Genomic DNA, 23,517 nt, shown 5'->3' with positions numbered 1-23,517 from the left:
TTATTTTATTTCCTTTCCATATTTATTTCTTGAAAACGCGTTTGGAATACACATCTGTACGACTACGACTACATAACAATTACTGATAGCCAAGAACACTTACGTGACTAATGAGTCTATACTATTTGATGTCTTCATACTTCATCGAATGTGTTGTCATTGTGATATGTTTTCAGCCCTGTTGGATATTTTTTCCATCATTAGTCTTACAATAGTAGCTGGGTCTACATTAGTTACTTACTGTCATACCGTGCAAATCTTGGGTAAAGGTAGCCCGGAGACGTGCTCTACAGCAGTTTACGTAATTTCCTCAGGAATTTAACTGGAAAATTTGAACACAATGCCGTATTAGTGAGTAGAATGGTTGTATCAGTGGTGCATATTGTGTACATGATGACTAGGAGTTGAGCAACTTCAGAGAATGAAAAAAAAAATTCTCCAGCCTCGGATGTTGACTGAAACACTGGCTATGAAAAGTCATAAGCTCACTTAGTCACAAGCAGAGAACGCTGAGACGTCTTTCATGTGACAGTGTGCGACTTTGCCCATCAAATTGACAGCAGAAAGCAAAAGCGGGAATCTCACCCCATTTGATGAGACAGGTGCATACTGTGTAGTGTAGAAATGCCAGCAGTGTCGCTGCAATACCATTGTATCATCTCTGTATACAAAGACCTCGGACAATCACCACAGGGCACAATGTTCAAATCAGTTCCTCATTGCGTGTATTATTGTCATTATTGGCTGCAGAATGGATCATCGACCGCAGCCATATTATATTCTGACACATCATGTATGGTAACGGCTCATTTCACGTCAGCGCCAGCGAAAAAAGCCGCAGCGATATCGCATTGCTGGCGGTTGAAACGGAAGCTTACCCACAGAGAATACGCTGTATCAGACGACACAGGATCAGTCTGGCGGGGAAATGCGCATTGTAGGCGATTAAAAAAAAAAGAGGCCTCGGCAATGAATCCCCTAGGATTAATTTATCGACACCAACGCTAAGATTTGCACGTCTCGCAATCAGATCAGGTTTACTCTTCTTGTCTTCGTTATTTAGTCTTTCTCCTACATCATAGCCTTAAGGGGTCGATTCTCTGTTGCTCACTACTAAGTATCTCCCTATCTCTTTCTCACTTGCTTTATCTCTCTCTCTCTCTCTCTCTCTCTCTCTCTCACTGTCTCTCTCGGAATACTGAAGCTCTTTTGTGGGGCACTGGTCTTTAACGCTATTGCGTCGATTGGCAACGTCTATCGCTCCGCTGGGTATTGAAACCGACGTAATCTGACCAGGCGCGCTATACTCACTTGGCATTTTCACCGAATTAACCCGGGTAAAAATCTATGCATCATCTAGCAAGTTGCTTGCAGTATGACTCCTTCTCCCCTGACGAATGGTTTCTTTCTTTCTTTTTGATATATTTCTGTATTATCTCTCTATCTGTCTATATTCTAGCAGGTAGCTATGGCTGCAGTGCAACAAAACTGTTCCCAGTGAGCGGCGCGAAGTGCCTGTAACTCAATAGGGTATAATGTCAGCCGTCATGTTCTTCGTAAATATGTCACCCGATAAATCGCGTCTTTGACGTTCTTGTCGTACAACATTGAATAAACCACGGGGGGGGGGGGGCTTTTTGTGTGTGTGCGTGTGTGCATGTGTTTGTACTCGATGCTTTCACGGGATGCATCCACCCACGCCGTGCCTTAATGCATTTGGCCATGTGAGAATTAACATACATTAATAATAGAGGTTGAGTTTTCATGGAGTCGGTTCATTACGGTGTTTGGAAATTGCTAAAATGCAATCATCTACTCTTAGCTCCCCACAAATCTTTATGGACTGTGGCTTGTGCGGTTGTCCAGATGATGGATGTGCGAGGCGACGTAACAGAAAGGACGTTTACATTTCTTTGTAACGCCACGCCGCATAATCTCATTATAGGACACTCGTGGCGTAGGGAGTAAAATCTGGTAAGGAAGAAGCAGAGAAAAATAAACAAATAAAACGAAATGTACACCAAGATCAACATCATCGTACAAAGGTATATATGTCCCGAACGAACCACCATTTTTTTTTGCGTGTGTGTGTGTGCCAAACCTTTATATATATATATATATATATATATATATATATATATATATATATATATCAAATATGAAAGTTCTACGTCGGTGTGTAGTAAATAGATATCAAGAGAAAAATCAGTCGTATAAACACCGCAGGAGCCAAAAAAATGTTTGGCTCCTGCAGTTTATACGACTGATTTTACTCTTGATATATATATATATATATATATATATATATATATATATAAATAAATGCGTGTGTGTGTGTGTGTGTGTGCATGTATGTAAGATATATCCCGATTGAATCCCATTTTCGTTGCTCATTTTTCCACTAATAAGATATATCTACTACAAATCTATGTAGGAATATATGTATATGCATATGCATATGTATATGTATATATAGGCCTATGTATAATATACATAGGCCTATAATATACATAGGCCTATAATATACATAGGCCCATAGGACATACTGTATATATTATATACAGTATGTCCATAGATGTATAAACACAGGTGCCCGCTAAGGCAGGTATTTACTATGTATACATTATATGCGAGGGAATTATTGGTAACTTAACTACGTCGATACGTAATAAAGAGAACTTTACTTTCATGAAGTAATTGAAGAGAATATTATGAATGTGACTTCTTTGCTTTGATTATGTTCGTCGTAAGGTCGTCGTCACAGTTTTTTTTTACAGCAAAATAATGGTTCCAAGGTTCGTGAAGACGTAAGACAGTGACATTAATGCTTTAAAGAAGAATTGTTGTGATTATATATATATATATATATTTTATATTTGTACTTTTTATATGTTGATTTTTTGGATTTTGGTTTGTTTTAGTTGTTCACTCCATAGTTGTACCTCTGAACGCTCTTTGAGCCGAGCCGATTGGCAGTTTCCGTTTCGTCACAACTTAAGCAATCATAACGTCAAAGTATTTCAGATTCACTGTACAGTCTATCATGTGCACTTATGGTTCCTGAGGAAAACTATAAGTGTGTGTGTGCGTGTGTGCGTGTGTGTGTGTGTGTGTGTGTGTGTGTGTGTGTGTTGCCCGCATGTGTATGTATGTGTATGAATTTCAACATGTTCGTCCCCTGTATTTGTGATGGCACATTGCAAGAATACGTGACGCACACCGTCATTAGGACACTTTAACATCTACCGTAGATGATCGCAAGTGGCTCACATAGGAAAAGCGCGTTTTTTGTGTGTTTTTTGGTTGTTTGTTTGTTTTTTGTTCGGACATGACATGTCGCAGCAGTGTGCACATCCAAGCGGAACACATATTAACATTTAACATTGAACATATTAAATCACGCACATGCATACACGCACACGCACTCAAACACACACACACACAAACACGAACAATACACAGTTTCCAACATTCTCGTGTGCTTCTAGTCACGGTGCCTGATGACAAAACGTGTACTAATGAGCGACAAAAACATTACATTAAATGTTCAGATGACATCGCACCAGGGCTTATAGATAACTTTTTCACAAGGATTACGTTTGTTGTTTCTAATCCTTGGTAAACCTTCATACTGTTGGTACTGCGCAGAATGAGTAAATTGAATTCGAAAAACACTAGCTTGTAGGTCAAAGCATTAAACCAGTCAGGAGTTCGACATGGAAAAAAAAAGTCTAAACTCTCTTTTGCATCGAGAAAGAAAGATTAATTCATCGAAGCACACCCTCAATTGTTTGACAATACACCTGACACAACAGAAAACTTTTTTTGTGTGTTTTTTTTTCCATATGTTAACAATGACAACAGAAGTAAACCCATAATTTGCATTTGCAAAAACCACTATTTCAGCCTGGTTTAAAGGCACTTGTTGACACTTGAGACAAAAACCAAGCAAAGCTGTACCCCTCCCCCTCCCCCCCCCCCCCCCCCCCGTCAAAGATTGAGGGCGCAGTTTGATTTTGGATTTTGCACGCGCCGTTCTGGAACTACTCTGCATCAGGACGAGAAAGTCTTTTTTTTTCCTCCACATTCATTATTCCTTCGGACTTACCTTGGAGGACTTCTACCTCTACCATTTCACTCGCTCTGTGATCAGCCTACCCACAAATCAGCCGATCTGAGCGGCGAACACGCCTCAGTCCAACTGAAGTCGATGCGATTTGCACGGGAGCGTGACTTCGATCCAACAAGCGTCATTCTAATACGTCAAACAACAACAGATAGAGACTGAGAGGAAGGCTCTGATTTTTTTTTTTCGGGGGGGGGGGGAGTGGGGAGTGGGGGAGTAGGAGGGACAGATTAGTAGAGAAATAGAGGGGGAAGGGACAAGAGATAGAACGAAGGAGACAAAGAAAGATAAATTGAGACGGGGAGATGATAACGAGAGGAGGGGTAGAGGTATAAAAAGGACACGGAGGAAAATAGGGAACGGGATGGATGCGAATAGAAGGAAGGAGATGTAGAAAATGTGAGGACAGAGACAGAGAGTGGGAAAGATAAAAATGAGGGCGGTAAAGAGACAAAGAAGAAAAGAGAGAGAAAAAAATCAACAAGAAGGGAACATGGACGCTACGAGCGTGGGCAGGCAAAGTTTGATGGAAAAGACATGGAAAACAGGGAGTGTAGTTTACCCCGTTCTGTTTTAGACTAATTATTGGATTCTTTTTTCGAACAACTCTCTAATAGTGTTCAGTCGACTGTTGTGTTATGCTTCTTAAAGCTGAATGCTTCCTGTCGTGTTCAAAGGCCATTGAAGTGAAAATGCGTGAGAGTGCACTAAGTACAGATCAGATATGCTTCACTTGTGTGTGCTTTATCGGAATTAGCCATGTCTTATGGTTGCAATGTTCCTTTACGGCTTCACCTTTTAGGCCCATAGTACTAACGTGCATTTATGACCACCCATTCATACACGCACATGCACACATCGCACACACGCACCACGTATAAACACACACACACACACACACACACACACACTATCCATTTGTATGCAAGTGAAGTTACCTTGAGAAGGAAAGTCTTTCTGCAACCATGCAATATCACGACCTTAATCGTCGTGTTCCACCATAGCAACTTTCCAAAACATTCCAAAAATAAATTTTCTTTTGTGCCATGTCCATGCATATATACATATATATATATATATATATATATATATATATATATATATATATGAATACTTCAGGCTGACTTTAAAAAAAAAGAGTTCTCAAACTATTATCCTAAATTTTAGTTAGAAATAACGCCTCTCTTGTGATCTCACTAAATCAAAAATATTGATATTAGGGATCGTAATATCGTTATGATAATCATGGCTGTAGCAGGCAGGAAAAGTGTCGTGGATAAAAGATTCGTGCGAGAGGCACCCATTATTTTCTGGTTGTTATAGTGCTAAGGAACGCGAAAGACTGGATATTTGCATTAAAGACATCTACAAGGTTGATTAAAAGAATGTGGGCTGAGGGTATTCAAACAGACACAACACCGTGATGGTGTGAAAATGAGTGGACCTCTATCGGGGCCTCCTAGATTATTGATGTTATACTTCAAGTGTTGTTTGTGTATAACTTGCAATGCGGAAAGAATCCATGTGGGCGGACTGAAAAGAAGTAGGCCTCCTGTGCACACTCCCCCCACAAAATAGACGCAAAATTTCATTAAAACATTTGAATAGATTAAGGAAGTATGCCTCATGGCGTATACTGGCACCCTCTTTGATTTCTTCGATGTTGAGAAAACATACGTTGTGAAATTTCACTGGTTTACGTTTCAAAAAAAAAAAGTGCGAGAAAGAGAGCTCCGGTTGACAAATCAACCACACACTCTTATTTTCATTTTTCTTTTAACTAACATTAAATTCTTATTCTCCAGTGCTTCTGGCGAAAACACGAAATCCGGTGTAAACGCTGTACTTAAAGCCTACATGCAAGTCCATGTTGTTTTTTTTTTTTTTTTACCTCATGAAGATTTGTAAATATGACCCACAAGAATTAGGCGGCTGGCGGGGGTGGGGGGGGGGGGGGGGCTCTTTATTCATTACAAGAATGACAAGTCTTCACATCAGCAAATACTACCGCAACCGGTCTTTCTTGGATAGTTATGCTGTCGAGTCTTCACTTACAGTCTCCGGACGTACAATTCTGTAGAGCTGAGAAATTGCAGAGAGTTGAGGCGCCATACACAAGTTAAGCGATAAAGTGAACAAATCTCTGAGTTCCTGTGTAGAAAAACCTAATTCTATATGCCTGCCCTGAAAATATGTATATAGTGGGAAAAGATTTTTTTACGCTGTTCCTCTGGAAATGAGGCATACTGTGTGTCCGCCAGAGCTTCGATTACCACTGCCTATGCAGTAATGGCAGACGATAAGGGAATTTTACTCACACCGGAGAGGCAACCCTTTCTATCCTACACAGGATATTCTGACAGGACTGACAGCATTATAACACGCGAGACCAAAACTTGCAAGCGACTGTATTATATTTTCATGTTCAATTCGGGTTACTGGCCGCATGGAATGTTAGCGAGCAATTCAATGGTATTTCAAAATGTCTTCTCTATCCACCTGGTCTTGGCTGTCGGGTCTAAATCGGATTGTAACTTATAATCAGGGAGAGTCAAGTTATGACTTTTTCGAGCTTTTTTTTTTTTTTGCGCCTCATCATCGTACCCTTACGCATTCGTGTAGATGTGTAGGAAACGGTAGTACTGCGCTGTTTACTTGTCTTAAATTATTTGTCACGAAGATGAATTTCACGTCTAGCTCGTCCAATGATTGGCTAATGGGAGCTATTCAATCTTGTCTTTAGCGTATAAAAGCAATCCAAGTGTCAATGTTCATGTTGTACTTTATGCATCAAGTTTGACCAGTCTGTAGTGTATTAAACTAAAAAACAACAACAACACGACTTGTAAAGCAGAATTGTCACAATAGTCCTAGTTCGTCATCAAACTATTAAGTTTCTGAAGAATGAAAAATTGATTGTTAGTCTTAACATGCTTAAGGCTGTTCGCAGGCTCACGAATGAAAAACAAGGTTATTAGAGATGTGAGGAGACTGCGTGCATTACTAACTGTTAATTCCACAGCATTTTTTCAACTTCATGTAGGTGGGGCTACTATATTCTTCAGCTCTGCTCTTTTGCCAGTTTGTAAACTTATTCATGGTCCAGCGCGTTTCAACTATTCCACAAAGCATAAACTTCTTTTGCCTTTGTGAGTTTTCTCTTTCATTCTTGTTGATTGTACGTAAGAAAAACTTACCGTCAAATATTATCATTCTCTTTCTATCGGGAACATTTCTAGGTAGGAGCTTCTGAGATTTGCAGTTACAGAAGCTATTTTTTATTTTTTTTTTTTAGCCATGGATAATGACAAATCCTGCAAGCTGTGATGTATGATTCACATTCAGACTAAAAGGACAATTTCAAAGATTCGTCCATTAGTGTTTCCACGGATTAAACCCTCATTTTCGTCTTTGTGAGAAAATCTCTCAGTGAAAAAAAAAAAATGTTTTCTACTGCACTGGCAGAATGGTCAGAAGAAACCCAGACAAATGCCTTTCGAGAGGAATTAATTAAACTTGTGTCGCAACAACAACAACAAAAAAAAATACGTGAAATTAAAGTAACGTTTTAGACATTTTTACTACTTGAATTTTCGAGACACAGCTGTTATCAGACTTGTGATCCAAATTGCTCACAACATGCTCGACAGATATACTCGCATGTGAGGAACATTTTCAAAAAGTACTATGACATTTCGGAAAGAAATAGGTGCTAATTCTTGGGCGTGTCGTATATAATGATGCCCATTATTGTAATTCCTTTGTGTAATAAAGCGAGTGCAGTCCTTGTCCTATGCAGAACACTCAGCCATAAGATGGCAGGATGAAGGGGTTCTGCATCTAATTTCCTTCTTGTGAAATCACCGCTGATAAAGCGACGTTTAATGAGCTTGGTTGTAGGGAAAGCAGACAATCCTATTCGCTGTAGTATATACCAGTTGTTCTCTAGCTTTGCATTTAACAATGCACTGAGACTGGTGTGAGAGAGAAAGTAATCAATTTTAAAAGAGAATTGATGAGTCGCAATTTTTGTAGCATTTTCTTCTTCTCTTGCTCTTTTTTTTCATACTTGCCACATAGGCGACCTCCCATCAAAGAAGAACACAACGCATGTAGGATTTTTCTCTCTGTATATTTGTATAACATATAGATATATTCATCTTTGTCTCTTTCTTTTCTTTTTTCTACCATGCGCGCCCAATGCACTTCTTTGCCTTTCTACCCTCCTGTCTTTTACTAGACATCAGATGGATCATACGTGAAACACTGTAAACACGGGCATCTATTTTCAGCTCTCAACCGGTCATTCATTTGGTTAGGGATTGTTCTATATTTTTTATCATTTTCAATCGGCAAGAACATAATTTGCACACTTCGCTACATTATTCGAAAAGAAATGCCAGGTAGGCATATAACTTTACGATCGCATATAACAGTATAATTTGATGCATTTGTTCGGTCTATCTTTATCGCTTATATCAATGTTTAAAATGCGCAAGCAGACAATGGTATGGGGGTGGGGAGGAGGGAAATTCAAAATTGCCAGGAGGGTTAGAGTCCACGAACACAGCTTGTGTTGGATGCACCAGTTCGCACTTACTGTTCTAATCACACACACAAAAAAGTAGATTTATAGTACTAAATGCTGAATTAATGCATGCCAATTGATTCCTTCGCTCATTGGGATAAGATAGTAGAGGGCGCTATAGATACATTCAGAGCAATATTACATTTCCCGGCACATGTTAATATATTGTTTTCATTTCACAAGTTATATTTCTCTCTCCACTGCTGGCTTTAGAGCCCAACACTCAACCGTAACGTTGTATGTCCCATCATCCCACATGTTGCATACACGAAAGACTGGCAAGCATGCCAAACCCCACGCTCAAGTGATGTCTCTTTTTTATGTGACAATATGATTAGTCAACAGCGAAAACTCTTCGGGCAGCACTCCCTGACAACGGTTGCCCATATAGCAACTCGAAATTCTCCCGGATGTTTGCCTGATGTAGCAAACGACATTATGTATGTACGTAAGACGTGAACTATCCGTGCGGGTGTCGACCAAGAAACCTGGCCAGGTGGACAAACATTGCAGTTATTTGGGATGAAACATCTGAAAACCTGAATAAGTATATAGTGTCTTTTCTTATATCAATATTTCGTGCGCATCAGTTTCCTACGCACCAATATGCCACAGTCGTATACACTGTACTTTGAAAAAAAGCGTTACTTATCGTCTTACCTCGAAAATGTAGACCTTTAAACTGTCTCATGAGTCGAGGTATGTCATGAAAGAGGCATTCGAGACAAGCACGTCAAACAGTATAAGTTCGCGACCTTTCACCAGTGGTCTGGGTTATAATGTTTCAGTACTGACTGGAGCAAAAGTTCGATGGTACAGGTATTTGAAACATGCGATGAAATTATGATTACAGCTAAAGTCAACTCGATCGCTGAAGTTAACTTTAACAATTCTACGAGAGTATAAAGTGAGTTAATACTAGTAAAATGATAAAAGTGAAACCAAAAAACATAAAACGTGAACAGAATTGTAGTTCAACAAGTTTTCACCAAAAATAAAGTGATATCATTACAATGGCATGATTCTAATTGACGCCATGTTTCTATAGTGCCCAACAACTTTCCGCTTTTCTGTTAAAAAGGGAATCTTTTCTCTCTGTAAGTTGGCTAACAACGTTATTACACGCTTCGAAATAAACGTTACTTTGAATATCATAAGTCTTGTCAAAGGAATCAATAAATATCTTCTAGTATTTAAAGTATGTGAAAGTGTGTGTATGATTTTGTCCTGTTCTCTCTCTCTTTTAAAAAAACCCCCATAAACTCTAGGTATGAAGAGTATACACATGTACAAATTTCTTGCCACAAAAGAAGAGGAGAAACAGCAATTTTGGCAGAAAGAAAGAGGAAAAAACCGATTCAGATTTACAGAAAAAAAAAACAATAGGAAAAAAAAGGAGAAAGTTACAAACGCACTGAAAATCCCAGGATTTTCCGGGGATTCATGCCTTGCCCCACCCCCTTCCCCCCCCCCCCCAAAAAAAAAAGAAAGAAAGAAAGAACGAACGATTCGTTCCCCTAAGGTACTTGATTATGTGGAGCCTCGTACACTTATGGTTAAAACTAAATAGATAAATGGTACCCAAAAAAAAATAGACTCTAGAAAACCCATAATTTTTCAAGGGTTCCAAGTAAAGAGGAGGAGGGGAGGCGCCAATCACGAGCTGATCAGCCCTTCCTCCCCCCCCCCCCACCGTTTATTAAAGAAAAAACACGGACGCTCTGTAGGCTATATAGTAATCTCATGACTTGAGCTTGTAAACAAAGTAAACCGAGCTTCACTGCACAGAATGTGTACTAATGTTATTATCTTTTTTAATAATATACCCCAGTAGCTCAGACTCAACAAAGACGTTTCAAATAACACTGTCAAAATTGGGCCTTGCGCATATCTGTGACCGTGGTCACGGTAAACTTGTCAATCCGAAGCATGTCGAATAGCTCAGAGAATTCAATACGGATAGGCACGACGGCTTATCAGAGAAGCAGCATTTCTATATAGCGCCATCCCTCTTTATCTTCGGCTAATGGGGAAATAAGATGAAACCACGTTCGTGCACGTTTTGACTGTCAAAGGAGAGCTGGAAAATACCATGTTTTTACCAGGAAAACATGATAAATTAACCCATCCCTAAATGAAATTGTTTAAACTCGATATGATGCGCGTACATTGTTTTATCTCCTATCTGCATTAGTTACTAGAAAATGTGCTACTCGTCAATTCGCTCAAGTCAGTGAAATAAACATATTGTGTAAGATAGGTCGACATTGTGATGAAGTGTAGAAGGAACTTATCAATCAAGGTAGTTGTCCTTTTCAGAATCATTGTAATGCTAGCACTCATTTTTTTTTTTTTTGCGGTCATTACTATATCTTTCGGTTGACTTTAGCTGCGCTTATCTCTTTACACACCTTATACGTGTCTTAAGCTTTTGCATTTCTCTTTACTTATTTACTATGCGTCCCTGGAACGGGGAAGTTTCAAACTGAGTTGATGTATGGCACATAGGATGCCCGTGAGCAGTAGCCTAATAATTATTCATTTTGATGATCGACTGCTAGGAACTTTCTTTTCACAAAAAAAAAAGAATGCATATTTCCGTTGCATTTACCGTACAACCACCAGGATTTGTTTTTTTCGTTTTTGTTTTCAACTCTCTATTGGAACCTATACATTTAGCTCTTTCTTCGAGAATAAGGTGTAGGGATTTCGATCGATCATCGCACGAGGAGTGAAGAGGTCGGTTAGCCGCCAGCACCCGAGGGGGGAGAGCCGGCTCGCAAACGGAGTATCGCTTGAGTCGCAAATAACAACGCGTGTGTTCGATTCAGATGCGATTTAGTGTAACTAAAGTAAGTCGCAACCAAAGATATTGCGCTCATCTTAGTATCTCGTTCTCTCGTCCTTTCCTCACAGCGGACAGGCGTCGGGTCGCAAATTGATCGAGTTGAAAGCCCACACCTTGTTTTTCCCTTTAGAAAAAAAAAGGAGGCAGGTATTCTCGGGGCATTGCTTTTCAAGTAAAAGCTCTTTCCCGAAAAATGGCATGATCCTATGTAACTATACACAGCTGGAAAAAAATGTATCAGGAAGCGTATAACATGTAAAATGACTTAGATATGTCACAGTCAAGAAGATTCATTTTCATGTCTGTTTTTTGTTTTGTTTTGTTTTTTGTTATACAGTTGTCTTTGCATTCATCATTATTGTTTATTTCATTTATTTACATTCAAATATGTTGGTCATTTAGCTTCCTAAAGAGCATGGTAGGAGAAAAGGGAAATATAGACAACATTAGCCACTCGCAATAAAACTGATGATGTGTACGTGATTTTTTTTTTTTTTGCAGACTTCTGTTCTGTTATGTTAATTTTGCCAACAACAGAAATGACTTGGCATGTAGACCATGTATGTAGGCGATGTATTTCAAACTGTCTATTACTTTGCGCTGTTTGTTGATAATCCCATAACACTCTCTTTACTCAGTGATGTGCAATGTGGCATTCACCTTGTTCAGTGATATTACAGTACATATAGATGTAACGTACCGCCGAGTGGCCGTACCAAGGAAGTGTGATACCTCCTTGGCCGTAGGACCCAGGTCGTGTAGTCAGCAGCAGGAATCGAGTCAGGGGCAACTTCATTCTGACTCGTTTATCGCACAAGATAACGCAACTTCTCAATTCTCAATTCTAGATTTCGTACAAGATTCTACGTGGAATCCCTTGGTGGATCGGGAACATGACGTCTGTTCAGACAACCAGGACTCTTTTTTTTTCTTTTCCTACGACTCGCGAAAGTCACGTGACTGAAACGCAGTTTTGCACTTTTATCTCTATACAACTGCCACGGATTCATCGGGGTGCTTAGGTAAATACTGCCAGATTATCTGGTCTATATTTGCAGCCGAGTTAACACTGCGCTGGGATACAGTGCGTCTGAAATTCTACACCGTGTTATATTGACAAAAAGGGCAACTCTCTACGGAGTAAAAAGCGAGTGCGTCATTACCTGATGGATTCAGCGCCCCTTACGTCCAATAGAGGCGGAGTCTGCCAACTGTCTGCGCGTCCAAACCTGCTCGTGCCACGAGAGTTGGGTGATTAGTGACCTAATTTGTAGAGATTTGTTTCATTTTTCGGCAAACATTGCACACAAGGTGCTCTGCGCTCCTTTAAACCCTTGGAACTTACGTCGTTTGTTGTCGACAAGTGTAGTAGTGTAGCACCGTCAATGAATTTCTTTGACCTACCGCGTGCTTGTATATTAAAACAAAATAAGAAGAAAGGTGACCTAACTTTCAGCTGCTCGCAGATGAATTCTATATGTCTCTAACAACGTTTATGCTGTGACAACCGCATAGGACTCAATAAGACTATGTTATGATTTTGGCTGCAGAGTTTACAGTGTTCCTTAATCATTTATAATGCTGATGCTCTTGAAAAAGTTGCCGAAAGGTATCAGAACAAAAAAAAAAAAGAAGAAAATACACGCTTAACAAAACAAAATATAAGCACACCCTAAACCAATAATATAGGCAACAACAAACACGTGTCCGAGAGCACACATTGTAAGAAAAAAAAAATGAGCGTGCACTTGGTTCAAGGCTATAACACATACGCATGTAAAAACAAACAAACAAACACCCCCAAAAACCAACAACAACAACAACAACAGAATTATCCCTTCAAAACTCGTATGCGGTGGGATGCGTTCCACACAAATCGATTCAAATGTCTGGGTTCGAACAAATCATTCACAATGTTCCGCAAAACATCACCACTCCAGCCCCCCTCTCTCTCTTTAATTTAGCTTTCTCATAATCTAAGATGCCTGCTTTTCTCCATAATCATTCCTAAGAAGACATAAAGTCAAAAGAATCTACATGCTTACATACCACGAAATACATTTTTCATCACTTGAATTAATGAAGAAATGGAAAGAAAGTGAATGACATTAAGGAAAAGATATAGATTTTACTTATTGTACAATGAGAATCAATGACCAGCAGTTCTTTCCAGTTTACAAGACCGTATTGTGTTGAGAATGTGACACCAAATAATTTGTCATAGCATTTATTTTGTGTTATAATATTCCATGGTACTCACGTTTTATACGAACCAAAATAAAGTAGTAATGTGAAATTAACGAATTATTATTTTCGATTTTTCCAAGTTTGCAAGAGACCGTACTGTGTTGAGACTGACACACCAAGTAATTTGCTTTAGCGTTTGTGTAATTATAGTCCAGGGTACTCTTTCTTAGGTTTGATACGAACCAAAATAAGATATGCATTCGACTGTTTAGGTTAAACGGGCATGACTGCCAGATTGTATGTAATCTATTTATTAGTGTAGATTTTTATATAGAATTTCTATCTGCTTTTTATGATCGTGGGCTTGTTGATTCAAGTTCTTTCTGGCAGAGTTTTTACATTCCTTTTGTACACCAAATGGTCTGATTGTGTATATAATCTTGCATCATTTTATTCACTGTTTTAATATATCCTTTTTTATCATATTGTTTCGTTATATCATACATAGATCTGGTTACTACTGATTTCAATTGGACGTATTGCTCCTTTCAGCTCTGATTGCTTGTTTGTAGTGGTTTTTATGCTTATATTTATGTAACATGATTTTTATTTTTATATAGTTAGATTGTACAGGACCTTGATGTAAAACAGCATTCACTTGCTGATCTTGTTATCCTGTCAAAATATGTTGAAATAAATAAATAAAATAAATAAATAAAATGAAATTAACGAATTAATCTGATTTTTCCCAGTTTGCAAGACCGCATTGCGTTGAGACTGTAATACCCAGTAATTTGCCCTAGCATTTGTGTAATAATATTCCAGGGTATGCTCACATTTGAAGCGAAGCAAAATCGAATAGAAATGTTAAATTTACGAATTATTTTCGATTCTTAGAACCTCGATATTTCAAGTGTTTTATCTGTCATCGCAATAACGATGACAGGAAAAGATAAAACGAAGAAAGCCGAAGATCAAGTGGTTTCAAAAGAGCCCCAAGGATGATGTCAATCTCTTTCAATTTGACAAAAGAAGAAAGGAAAAGCACTAGAAAGCACAATGTTAATCCCATGCAATCTCGTCCCAGATATGTTAACTGTTGCCTCCGGTGATAACATGAGCTCGGATTCCAGGAAAATATTCATGTATTATAAACGCGTGGAAACCGGAGTTTGAGTGCGGCGCCCCAAATCTACGCCTGACGGAAAATGAGAAGGAACGTCATTAATCACATTGGATCTAGAAAAGGTTTAAAGAAAATAAAAACTCGCAAGCAAGCACATCGACAGTTGAGGTTGTGTTTGTAGTAAATATGGTGACGATATCTAATTGTTGCAACTTGTTCTCAACCACCTCTTTAATCACCAAACACCATGAAATATTTCGACGCAATTCGTTTCTCGTAATGAAAATGCCGCTCATTCTGCACCGTCATTTCATTCTACTCATGTGTATGAGAAATGAAAAAAAAAATATCTGTGCCGTTAATACCATTTTTATTAAAATTTTGTGCATTGATTTAACATCGGATGAGACGAGTTGTGCCTTTGTTGATAAGACCACGGAATTTCTGTCTGGAGCTACCTGCATTGAGTAAAAACCCTTCTATTTAGGATAATGCATCCGGTACAAAACAGAGCCTTTTTATAGGGGTACTATAACACCTGACATCCCCTCGGGAATTATGATTTCCCCATGAGATTATATTTTCCCGACGCGCATAGCGCTGAGAGAAAATATTATTGTTTCGTGGGGAACATGTAACTCCCTAAAGACTGTACAGTGTCATCATTACAAGAATAAACAAGGCAATATTTGTCATACTATGGTCTACATAAATACATATCTTTTCATTCTAACCCCGTCGGCTACCAGTCAAATTCTGGAATTGTTATCACACGAAGTGACGTCACTGATCGCAATATGACGATATCAATCCTTACTGCATAGTCAATTGTGACTGCATTCTGACCAATCACAAACAAGTATTCATGTAGACCATTTTAATATAGTGCGCTTATAACATTAATTTTCCGGGAATGCATTCATGGTAGTTGTGCATGACCGTGCCTGATATCGAAACCGGTGAATTCCACGGGTTACAACTTTATCCACTCGTCTCGTATATTCATAGCGTAAACATTATACATAGTTAATGTGCGATAATATTGACAGCAAACATGATGATGAGACGTCAAATACTCAGTAGATATGCATAGCCACGGTGTTACAGTATTCTATGTCTCTCAGGTCCTTGTCTGCAGAGAAATCGTTTATGATCTCAAGCAGCATAAGTAGCCACGGGCTAATGAAAGAATCAATAGAGGATAGAGGGGCTAAAAAGAATAGGGCACCATAGGGGGAAGAATGAGATGCCTTGAAAGCGCATCGGTCGGAGTCAAAAACCTCTGGCGAGGGAGTGCATCATTCAACACACGTAAGTGCAGCAGGGGGGGGGGGGGAGAAAGATGGTCTTAGGGAAAAGGAAGGTGAAGGGTTGGCTAAGAAAGAAAATCCAGTTCAATCAGACAAGCAATAACGTTGCACAGCGGGTATGTGGGCCGAACAATTGACCCGCTTTTGGCAGGAAAAGGGCCCTCAATTTACCTACGCCCTGGGAGGAATCTACGAGACCGGGCGACAAAGAAAATATGAGGGCGTCTCACGTGTGCGTGTCCAATGGCCCGCCACCTATGCAATCAAGGCATTATGGAAAGTAGGACGCTGACATTTGCCCCCAAGTCACGTGTTTTACAACTCCCCTGAGTCATGTGTTTAACAACCAGAAGTTACATGGGTTGTGCTATTGATCTGACATTTTGAGACGTTGTAATTGTTCATGATTGGAACCACGCCTCTAAAGCACTTCATGAGAAGAGATCGATCTACATTTTGAAATCTGCTGCACGTTCATGATCCCTGACGAGCAGGCCTGCCCGAGAAAATCCCCTGTGCATGCAAACTAACAGCCAACTGGTTCCACAGATACTGGGATGAAGATCCAATAGTGAAGCTGCTCTTTGTCAATTATTCATTTCCTTTATCATTCTTCTAATTATTATGATTCTGTGATAATTATTGATATCATTATCATCATCACGATTATCATCATCATTATCATCATCATCATCATCAACAACAACAAAAACAAAAACACTATCCGATCTATTAGGGTAGGCACACATTGTCTCTAGAACTCCCGAGTAACGACGAGTCAGTGTACTATCCTTCATCTGAGATATTTCTGTGGGAAAATGCACTCTGCTAGTTGTTCAAGTTGGCTAATGATGATTATCCATGCGCTCGTAGCACTCATATTGATCCATGCTTACCAGCTTAAAACATATTTATGTGTGGGGTGCCTACATTACTATTACCACAATCAATACCATCATTATCCTTTAGATCACCATTATGGCACGCCATTCACGTCCGTACTGTCCAAGATAACTGAAATCTAGTCATCCTATCATTGAAAAATCCGAACACTGATTGTCACTGTTGGCCGCTGATCATCGTCAGACGCTTTTGGTTCTCTGTTATACTTCAGAGCTTTGTTTACATCACCCAGGCGTCATGATGCTCGTAAGAATACCTTGGCAAATTTTCTACGAGCTGTTCTAGCATTCAAACAATAACTGTATAAAGAGCATTAACGTAGTTGATTCACTGTCTCCAAAACATCAAAGAAAATATCAAGTTTCCAGTATGTGTTCATAGCCCTAGAAATTACCCTGTGCTGTATAACTAATCAAGTTTGTTATTCTCTGTGTTCTTTTTCTAAAGGCAAGGCGGCTTGTGGAAGCAATATGTCGTCGCATGGAGAAGCAGAGATCTCGATCAGGTCTCGGAGTGCTGAAATCGGCAACGCGGGGACGAAGGGCGAGTCTGCAACCGGGCGAGGAAACCGGTCCTTGGACGGCCACCACCAATAGGCGTCTTAGCGCCCTCACTAAGGAAGGCCCTCCGCACGGCTTGGACCACTATCCGCTGGGATCGCCACCCTTTGGCTCTCCTCTTGGACTCGCGCAGGCCAAGCCGGCGGGTAGGTTCGGCATCCCGAACAACAAGCTCCCGAGCAAGTTTCGCAAGTTCTCCCTGCCCAAGCTAAAAAGCATTCCTTGTATCGCGGCCCTCACCATCAACATGTCGCTGCTAGTCGGGGAAATCGAGAGTCTACCAGGCAGCATCCAGGCCGACGCAGAACTCCTGAGACTGGCCATTCAGAGGAACAACGTCGAGAGTGTTGCTGGGGTCCTCGACCGTCATTACGAACTGTTCAACGTCGGGCCGGAAGCTGCCACAGCACCTTCCACTCCGCAGCCACACAGGCGAAGTCGCAGCGACAGTCTGCAAGTCGAAGTGCTCCTGCAGCAGAGCACCGCACTGATCAACAAGATTCAGGACTCTAAGTCCCCTCCTGAAGAGGAGGAGGAAGAGAAAACCGAGGTGGATGAGGAGATTCCAACTGTTTTCAAGAACGCTCTTCATTTGGCAATCGCGCATGGATCTCTTGATGTTGTGCAATTGCTCTTAAAGCGGGGCGTTGATCCTTGTTTAGCCGGAAAATGCAGGTATCCTAAATATATCAGCAGCACGCAGGACGGACACGCATCACCCTCAGGCAAAACCAACGGCAAGAATGGCATTCAGACCATAGACATTGAGGAAACGTGGTTGGAGCGTCCGAGTTTGTTCTTCGCCGTGCACAACGCAAGCGCTGTCATCGTGCGAATGTTGCTTCGCTACGGTGCCCTGCCTGACCAAGTGGACATGGATCGCGCCACTCCCCTCCACGTTGCGGCACGCGGTTTTCACCAGCGATGGGAGTGTGCCCAGGTCCTCCTCGTGCACGGAGCCAGCATCCTCAGTCCCGATCAGGATGGTATCAGACCTGTCGATCTGGCTCCCCGTCTGCGGAAGCTTCAGCGGAGGATCCTCCTGGATCATCTTGACGTGCTCTCTCCTGATAATTCGCACCTGCACTGCGAGGACGGCCCTCGGGTTCGGATCAGACCGTTGCGCGACAGCCGGAAGCACTCCTCGGGTCTGATGGCTTTACCGAGATTCGTGGCCCGTGTGGCGAGGTCGCGGTCACCAAACACAAATGACAAAGACCGGCGAGCTACGGTGTGCACGACCGGCGACGTCGATGGCGACGAGGAGTCGCGGGCAAGATCGAGGGCTGGAAGGAAGATGAGCTTCTGGGGTTGGCCGAAGAGAAGGCGCAAGTCACGTGAGGATTCTAAGCACGGAGACAGTGACTGTGAACAGGGAGATACCCCTGCGCCAGGGGGAGGAGGGGGAAGTGGTGGAGGCAGTGGAACCAGCGGGGGTAACGTGGTTAGTGGAAGTGGTTCTGGTGGTATGGTGCCTGGAGGTTCACCAGTGGCAATGGTAGTCAAGGACCACGGATCGATTCCAGTCGACTCGGATACACCCACCAAAAACCCAACCAGGCGTACGGGAAAAACAATGCTGGTGTCTGCTAATATCGGTAAGCCTCAATCAACGTTCATATATTCACACTGCATTAGACTTGACTTCTGTTCACCACAACGGGAACCATATCATTTTGTTAATGTGATGTTTGCATGTCCATGTCTATACCGAAATTACGCATTTCATATTGCTTCTTAGACAGAGGATTAATGTTGTTTATCTCCCCATAAAGCAAATCGGTGAGGAAATATTTTATTTTATTTCATTTCATTTAAAGTTTCATTTATTTTTTCATACAAAATGAAAATAGATGTGTTTTTTTCGTTTTTTTTTTTACACGTTGCAATCATGGATTCGCCCGTCAGCTGGAATAATTGGACTTGATACTCCTCCTTGGTCATCATTCACTTTTAATAGAGAGATATCTACGAAATTCGCTTTCGCCAAAAGAAAGAGGGAATCTGTTTTGGACGTTTTTGTCTCACACGCACGACTTCAAGGTGCCAACAGAACTCGCCATCACTTGCATTGAATATATCGAGTACATCTGAAGAATCTTTTGCACTTGATAGATTGCAATCCCTTAATAAATTGCATAATATAGCCTTGATGGTTAATCAATGCATTTAGTACAGCTGAAATACTCCTCGGATAAGCTAGGTTGAATATCTCACTATGACGTCAGATCCCTCCCAAGCCGAGGGCGACTATACGTGCTTCTGTCCTAGAGGGAGCTAATGCTTCTAACTTCTCCCTCGGGCGTAAAGTGACCATTCCTGCTGTTCATGGCGATGCATTTTCTTTTTTCTTTTCCTTTTTAGTGATGTCACGAGAAATACACCATAAACTTTGACTTAGATTATGGGATGCGGAGGCCTGTTTTTTTTTTTCTTCAATTTGGCATAATTATCTCGTCTTTATTACGTACTGCAGTGTCTACGTGAAAAGCTACTAAGAATCTAGTATTTTCTTTGTCTTAAAATGTGCTCCAAAGTATGTCTACAGAGTTATGTATTTGCCAATGGGCGCCATATTTGTACCCCTGTTCAAGCCACAGGTGCCTTTCATTAACACGCATATCTGAACAGCGCAGTGTCTTTTTGAAGAGCAATCATTCATGATCTTTACTACATCATCTAAGCTTGGACAATTAGATCGGTCAGATGCAGACAGACACGTTATGACTTTGGCAAAGGGTTACAAATTGATGCTTGTCAGTGAAGCTACACGGGTGTTATACGCGGTGTATACATAGCATACGTAGTGAATAATAAGTGTCCTCTATTGTATTAGTTGGCAAGTTAAGACACTCATTCATTACATTCACATCGTGGGTTTTTTTTTTTTCTGTCGCACGCCATCAAACTTAGAATCATGAGTAGAGATATTGACATACATCCAGTATACGCGGCGTATACATAGCATACGTAGTGAATAATAAGTGTCCTCTATTGTATTAGTTGGCAAGTTAAGACACTCATTCATTACATTCACATCGTGGGTTTTTTTTTTTCTGTCGCACGCCATCAAACTTAGAATCATGAGTAGAGTTATTGACATACATCCAGTATACGCGGCATATGAATAATAAGCGTTCTCTATTGTATTGGTTGGCAAGTTAAGACACTCATTCATTACATTCACATCGTGTTTTTTTTTTTTTTTTTTTTTTTTTTTGCCGCACGCCATCAAACTTAGAATCATGATGTAGAGTTATTGACATATACATCCAGTACCGTCTAACCCCTTCCTTTCTTTCCGTTGCTATCTTTCCCCGCTCACCTACTTTCTCTCTCCCCCTCTCTCTCTCTCTCTCTATCTATGTTTCTCCGACTTCTTTTCTCTTTCAGCTCACACACACACACACACACACACACACACCCACACACACACACACACACAAACACACAATGCCTCTCTCTCTCGCATCTGTTTTCTCTCCATCTCTCTCTCTCTCAGTATTTGAACTGAACTGAAGTACATCTATTTTATTTAACAATCTATCTTTTTGCTCCTTCATCACCCTCTCTTTTTAATAAAATATGGTCATATTCTGTACAACAGTGATGGCACAGAATTCACTGGAGGACAGATAAGTGCTAAACATTATCACTAAAGTGTTTTTTTTTAATACTTTTTTTTTCTGTCCTGAGCCAATATCGTTACTTCACAAGGGGGTTCTGCAAGGGCGTAACTCAAAACGGTAAGAGCTCACCCTTAGTGCCGTTATGTTTAATCTTCGAGAGTGGGGAAGGAGAAGGGGCTCGGAAAGAGGGAGAGATGAAAGAGAAAAGTGAGAAATAGAAAGAGAGTGAGAAATCGAGAGAGAGGGGCATATACAGTATATATATATAGAGATAGAGAGTTGGGGAGAGAAAGGAGGGAGTGAAAGAAAACAAGGCGGACAGACAGGGAGAAAGAAGGCAAGATACCATATGCATACTTTTTTTTTTCATTCTGCATATGGTTGGGCTTTATATCAAATTTCACCTTCAGCGCACGTCTTCCATTAATCCCACGTCGCGTAATAACGAATGACGTTCGGCAGACTTCCCCAAATGTAGCGGTATCTTTTTATCGTTGCCTCGAAAATATCACGACCTTTTGGCTGGTCGCTTTACTCACAGTCAACGGGACCATTTCTTTCCTTTTTTTTTTCTATTTTTCATTTTGTTCTCTAACTCATCTGGCCAACAACCATAGGAAAAAAAGTGAATAAAATATGATAGTAGCCAAAGTGTTGGTTTTCCGGTCTTGTTTTTCGGAGGGGGGGGGGGGGTCTTTTTTAAATGTAAGCCAACCTGCTCCATTATATTGGCAAAAGCTTTGAGAAAGAGAGAAGGCACGCTTCATCTTGAATCGGCCATAAATGATAGAGTGATACAGTGATCGCAATGATACAAAGGCACGGGTTTCTAAAAATTGGATCTGCGTGTTGTTAGGTTAGGAGTGAACCAGTCAGAATGATGGTCTCAGGTGGTCCCGTTGCGCACGTGCACACGTCGTTTCGACGCCAGAAGATGTTCTCGCGAGCTAGCGAGCGTTTGAAGGGTACATCGCCGCGATTTGGGGGAAATATGAAATAATAATTGGCGCCATATCACACTTAGTAGCTATTCGTCACGCGACGATGGCGTTTACAGGTGCTTTGATTTAACCACTTGGATTATACGCGCCGTAGCAGACTAGAAATGGTAAGATCGCATCCTAAGTTGTTCTAGGTTGTGTGCGGCTGGTATACGTACAAATCGAAGTGTTTCTTTTGTATTGCGTGGTTTCGTGTGTGGGTGTGTTTATGTGTGTGCGTTTTCATGTGTGTGTGTGTATGTGCGTATGTTTGTGTGTATGTGTGTGATGTGTGTGTGTAGTATATACGCAGGTACAGTAAGTGCTTGAGTAGGTATGTGTGGGCATGGTGCAGTTTGTAGTTGTGCAAGTCCGTAATTCTGTGTGGTGCCTTTTTAGTATAATTATGTTCAAGTCAAACTTGCTTTTAATCATGACAGACTAAGTCTGTTCTATAGTTTTTTTGGTTTTATTTTAAGCGAAATGATATTTGTAGGTTTTTCGAGTTCAATTTTTTTGTAATTATATTGCACGTGCATATACACCAAAATATCGCCTCTCAATTTGGGATTGACATAAAAATTTATCAATAAAAAGTGTAACATACTGTGAATGCAACTTACTAACACCTGAAAAGCCTTGAGACTATTAAATCACCATAACAAAATTGCAGGCACGATTACACCGTCTTGTATTTCTTTTTTTAAAATTGAAGTATGAAGTCCATTTGTCTATGTATATCTATTTAACTATATTCATTAACTCTTTAATAAATCTACTTATTCATTTATTCATTCACTTATCAATTCATTTCTTTATCTAGTTACTACCTGAGATAAAAACAAGATAGAACCGAGTGTGTAAATTATGATTTAATGTAGAATTACCCCACTGCAAGCCATCGATTGAACTATAGTAAAACAAGACCCCCAAAACATAATATAAAATAAAATAATAATAATAAACAGATTTGATGATCTGGAAAAGAAAATCCGATGTCGAAGCAAAGTTCGAGAAATTTTCTTCACTAATATTCAGACCGGAACCAGGTAAATGTAGAGAACGTGACTATAGAAAATGTGCATTCAAACACAATCATTAAGCAAACCTATTAGAACAGAGCACATTAATTATTATCCGTGATCATATATACATACTCTCACGTTTTATACACAAATACATACACTCATTGAATATACACACGTTACTGACGTATGAATACATACACAGGCATAGATACACATAAAGTCAAGAAAATCC

General features: G+C 40.3%; 1 protein-coding gene across 1 annotated transcript in view; it reads left to right on the top strand.

Moving 5' to 3' along the window:
* Positions 1-17,568: 17,568 nt before the first annotated feature.
* The window catches only part of LOC140242063 (uncharacterized), a 219,312-nt gene continuing 213,363 nt past the window's right edge, over positions 17,569-23,517 (top strand). The window contains exons 1-2 of the mRNA XM_072321825.1: positions 17,569-19,069; positions 19,151-19,246. Of these exons, the coding sequence (XP_072177926.1) occupies positions 17,569-19,069; positions 19,151-19,246 (1,597 nt within the window). The remainder of the gene's footprint in view (positions 19,070-19,150; positions 19,247-23,517) is intronic.

This window comes from Diadema setosum, chromosome 18 (genome assembly GCF_964275005.1).
Source record: "Diadema setosum chromosome 18, eeDiaSeto1, whole genome shotgun sequence".
In the NCBI taxonomy this organism is placed as follows: Eukaryota; Metazoa; Echinodermata; class Echinoidea; order Diadematoida; family Diadematidae; genus Diadema; species Diadema setosum.
Note: the sequence above shows the minus strand (reverse complement) of the source record. Positions and strands in the feature narration are given on the sequence as shown.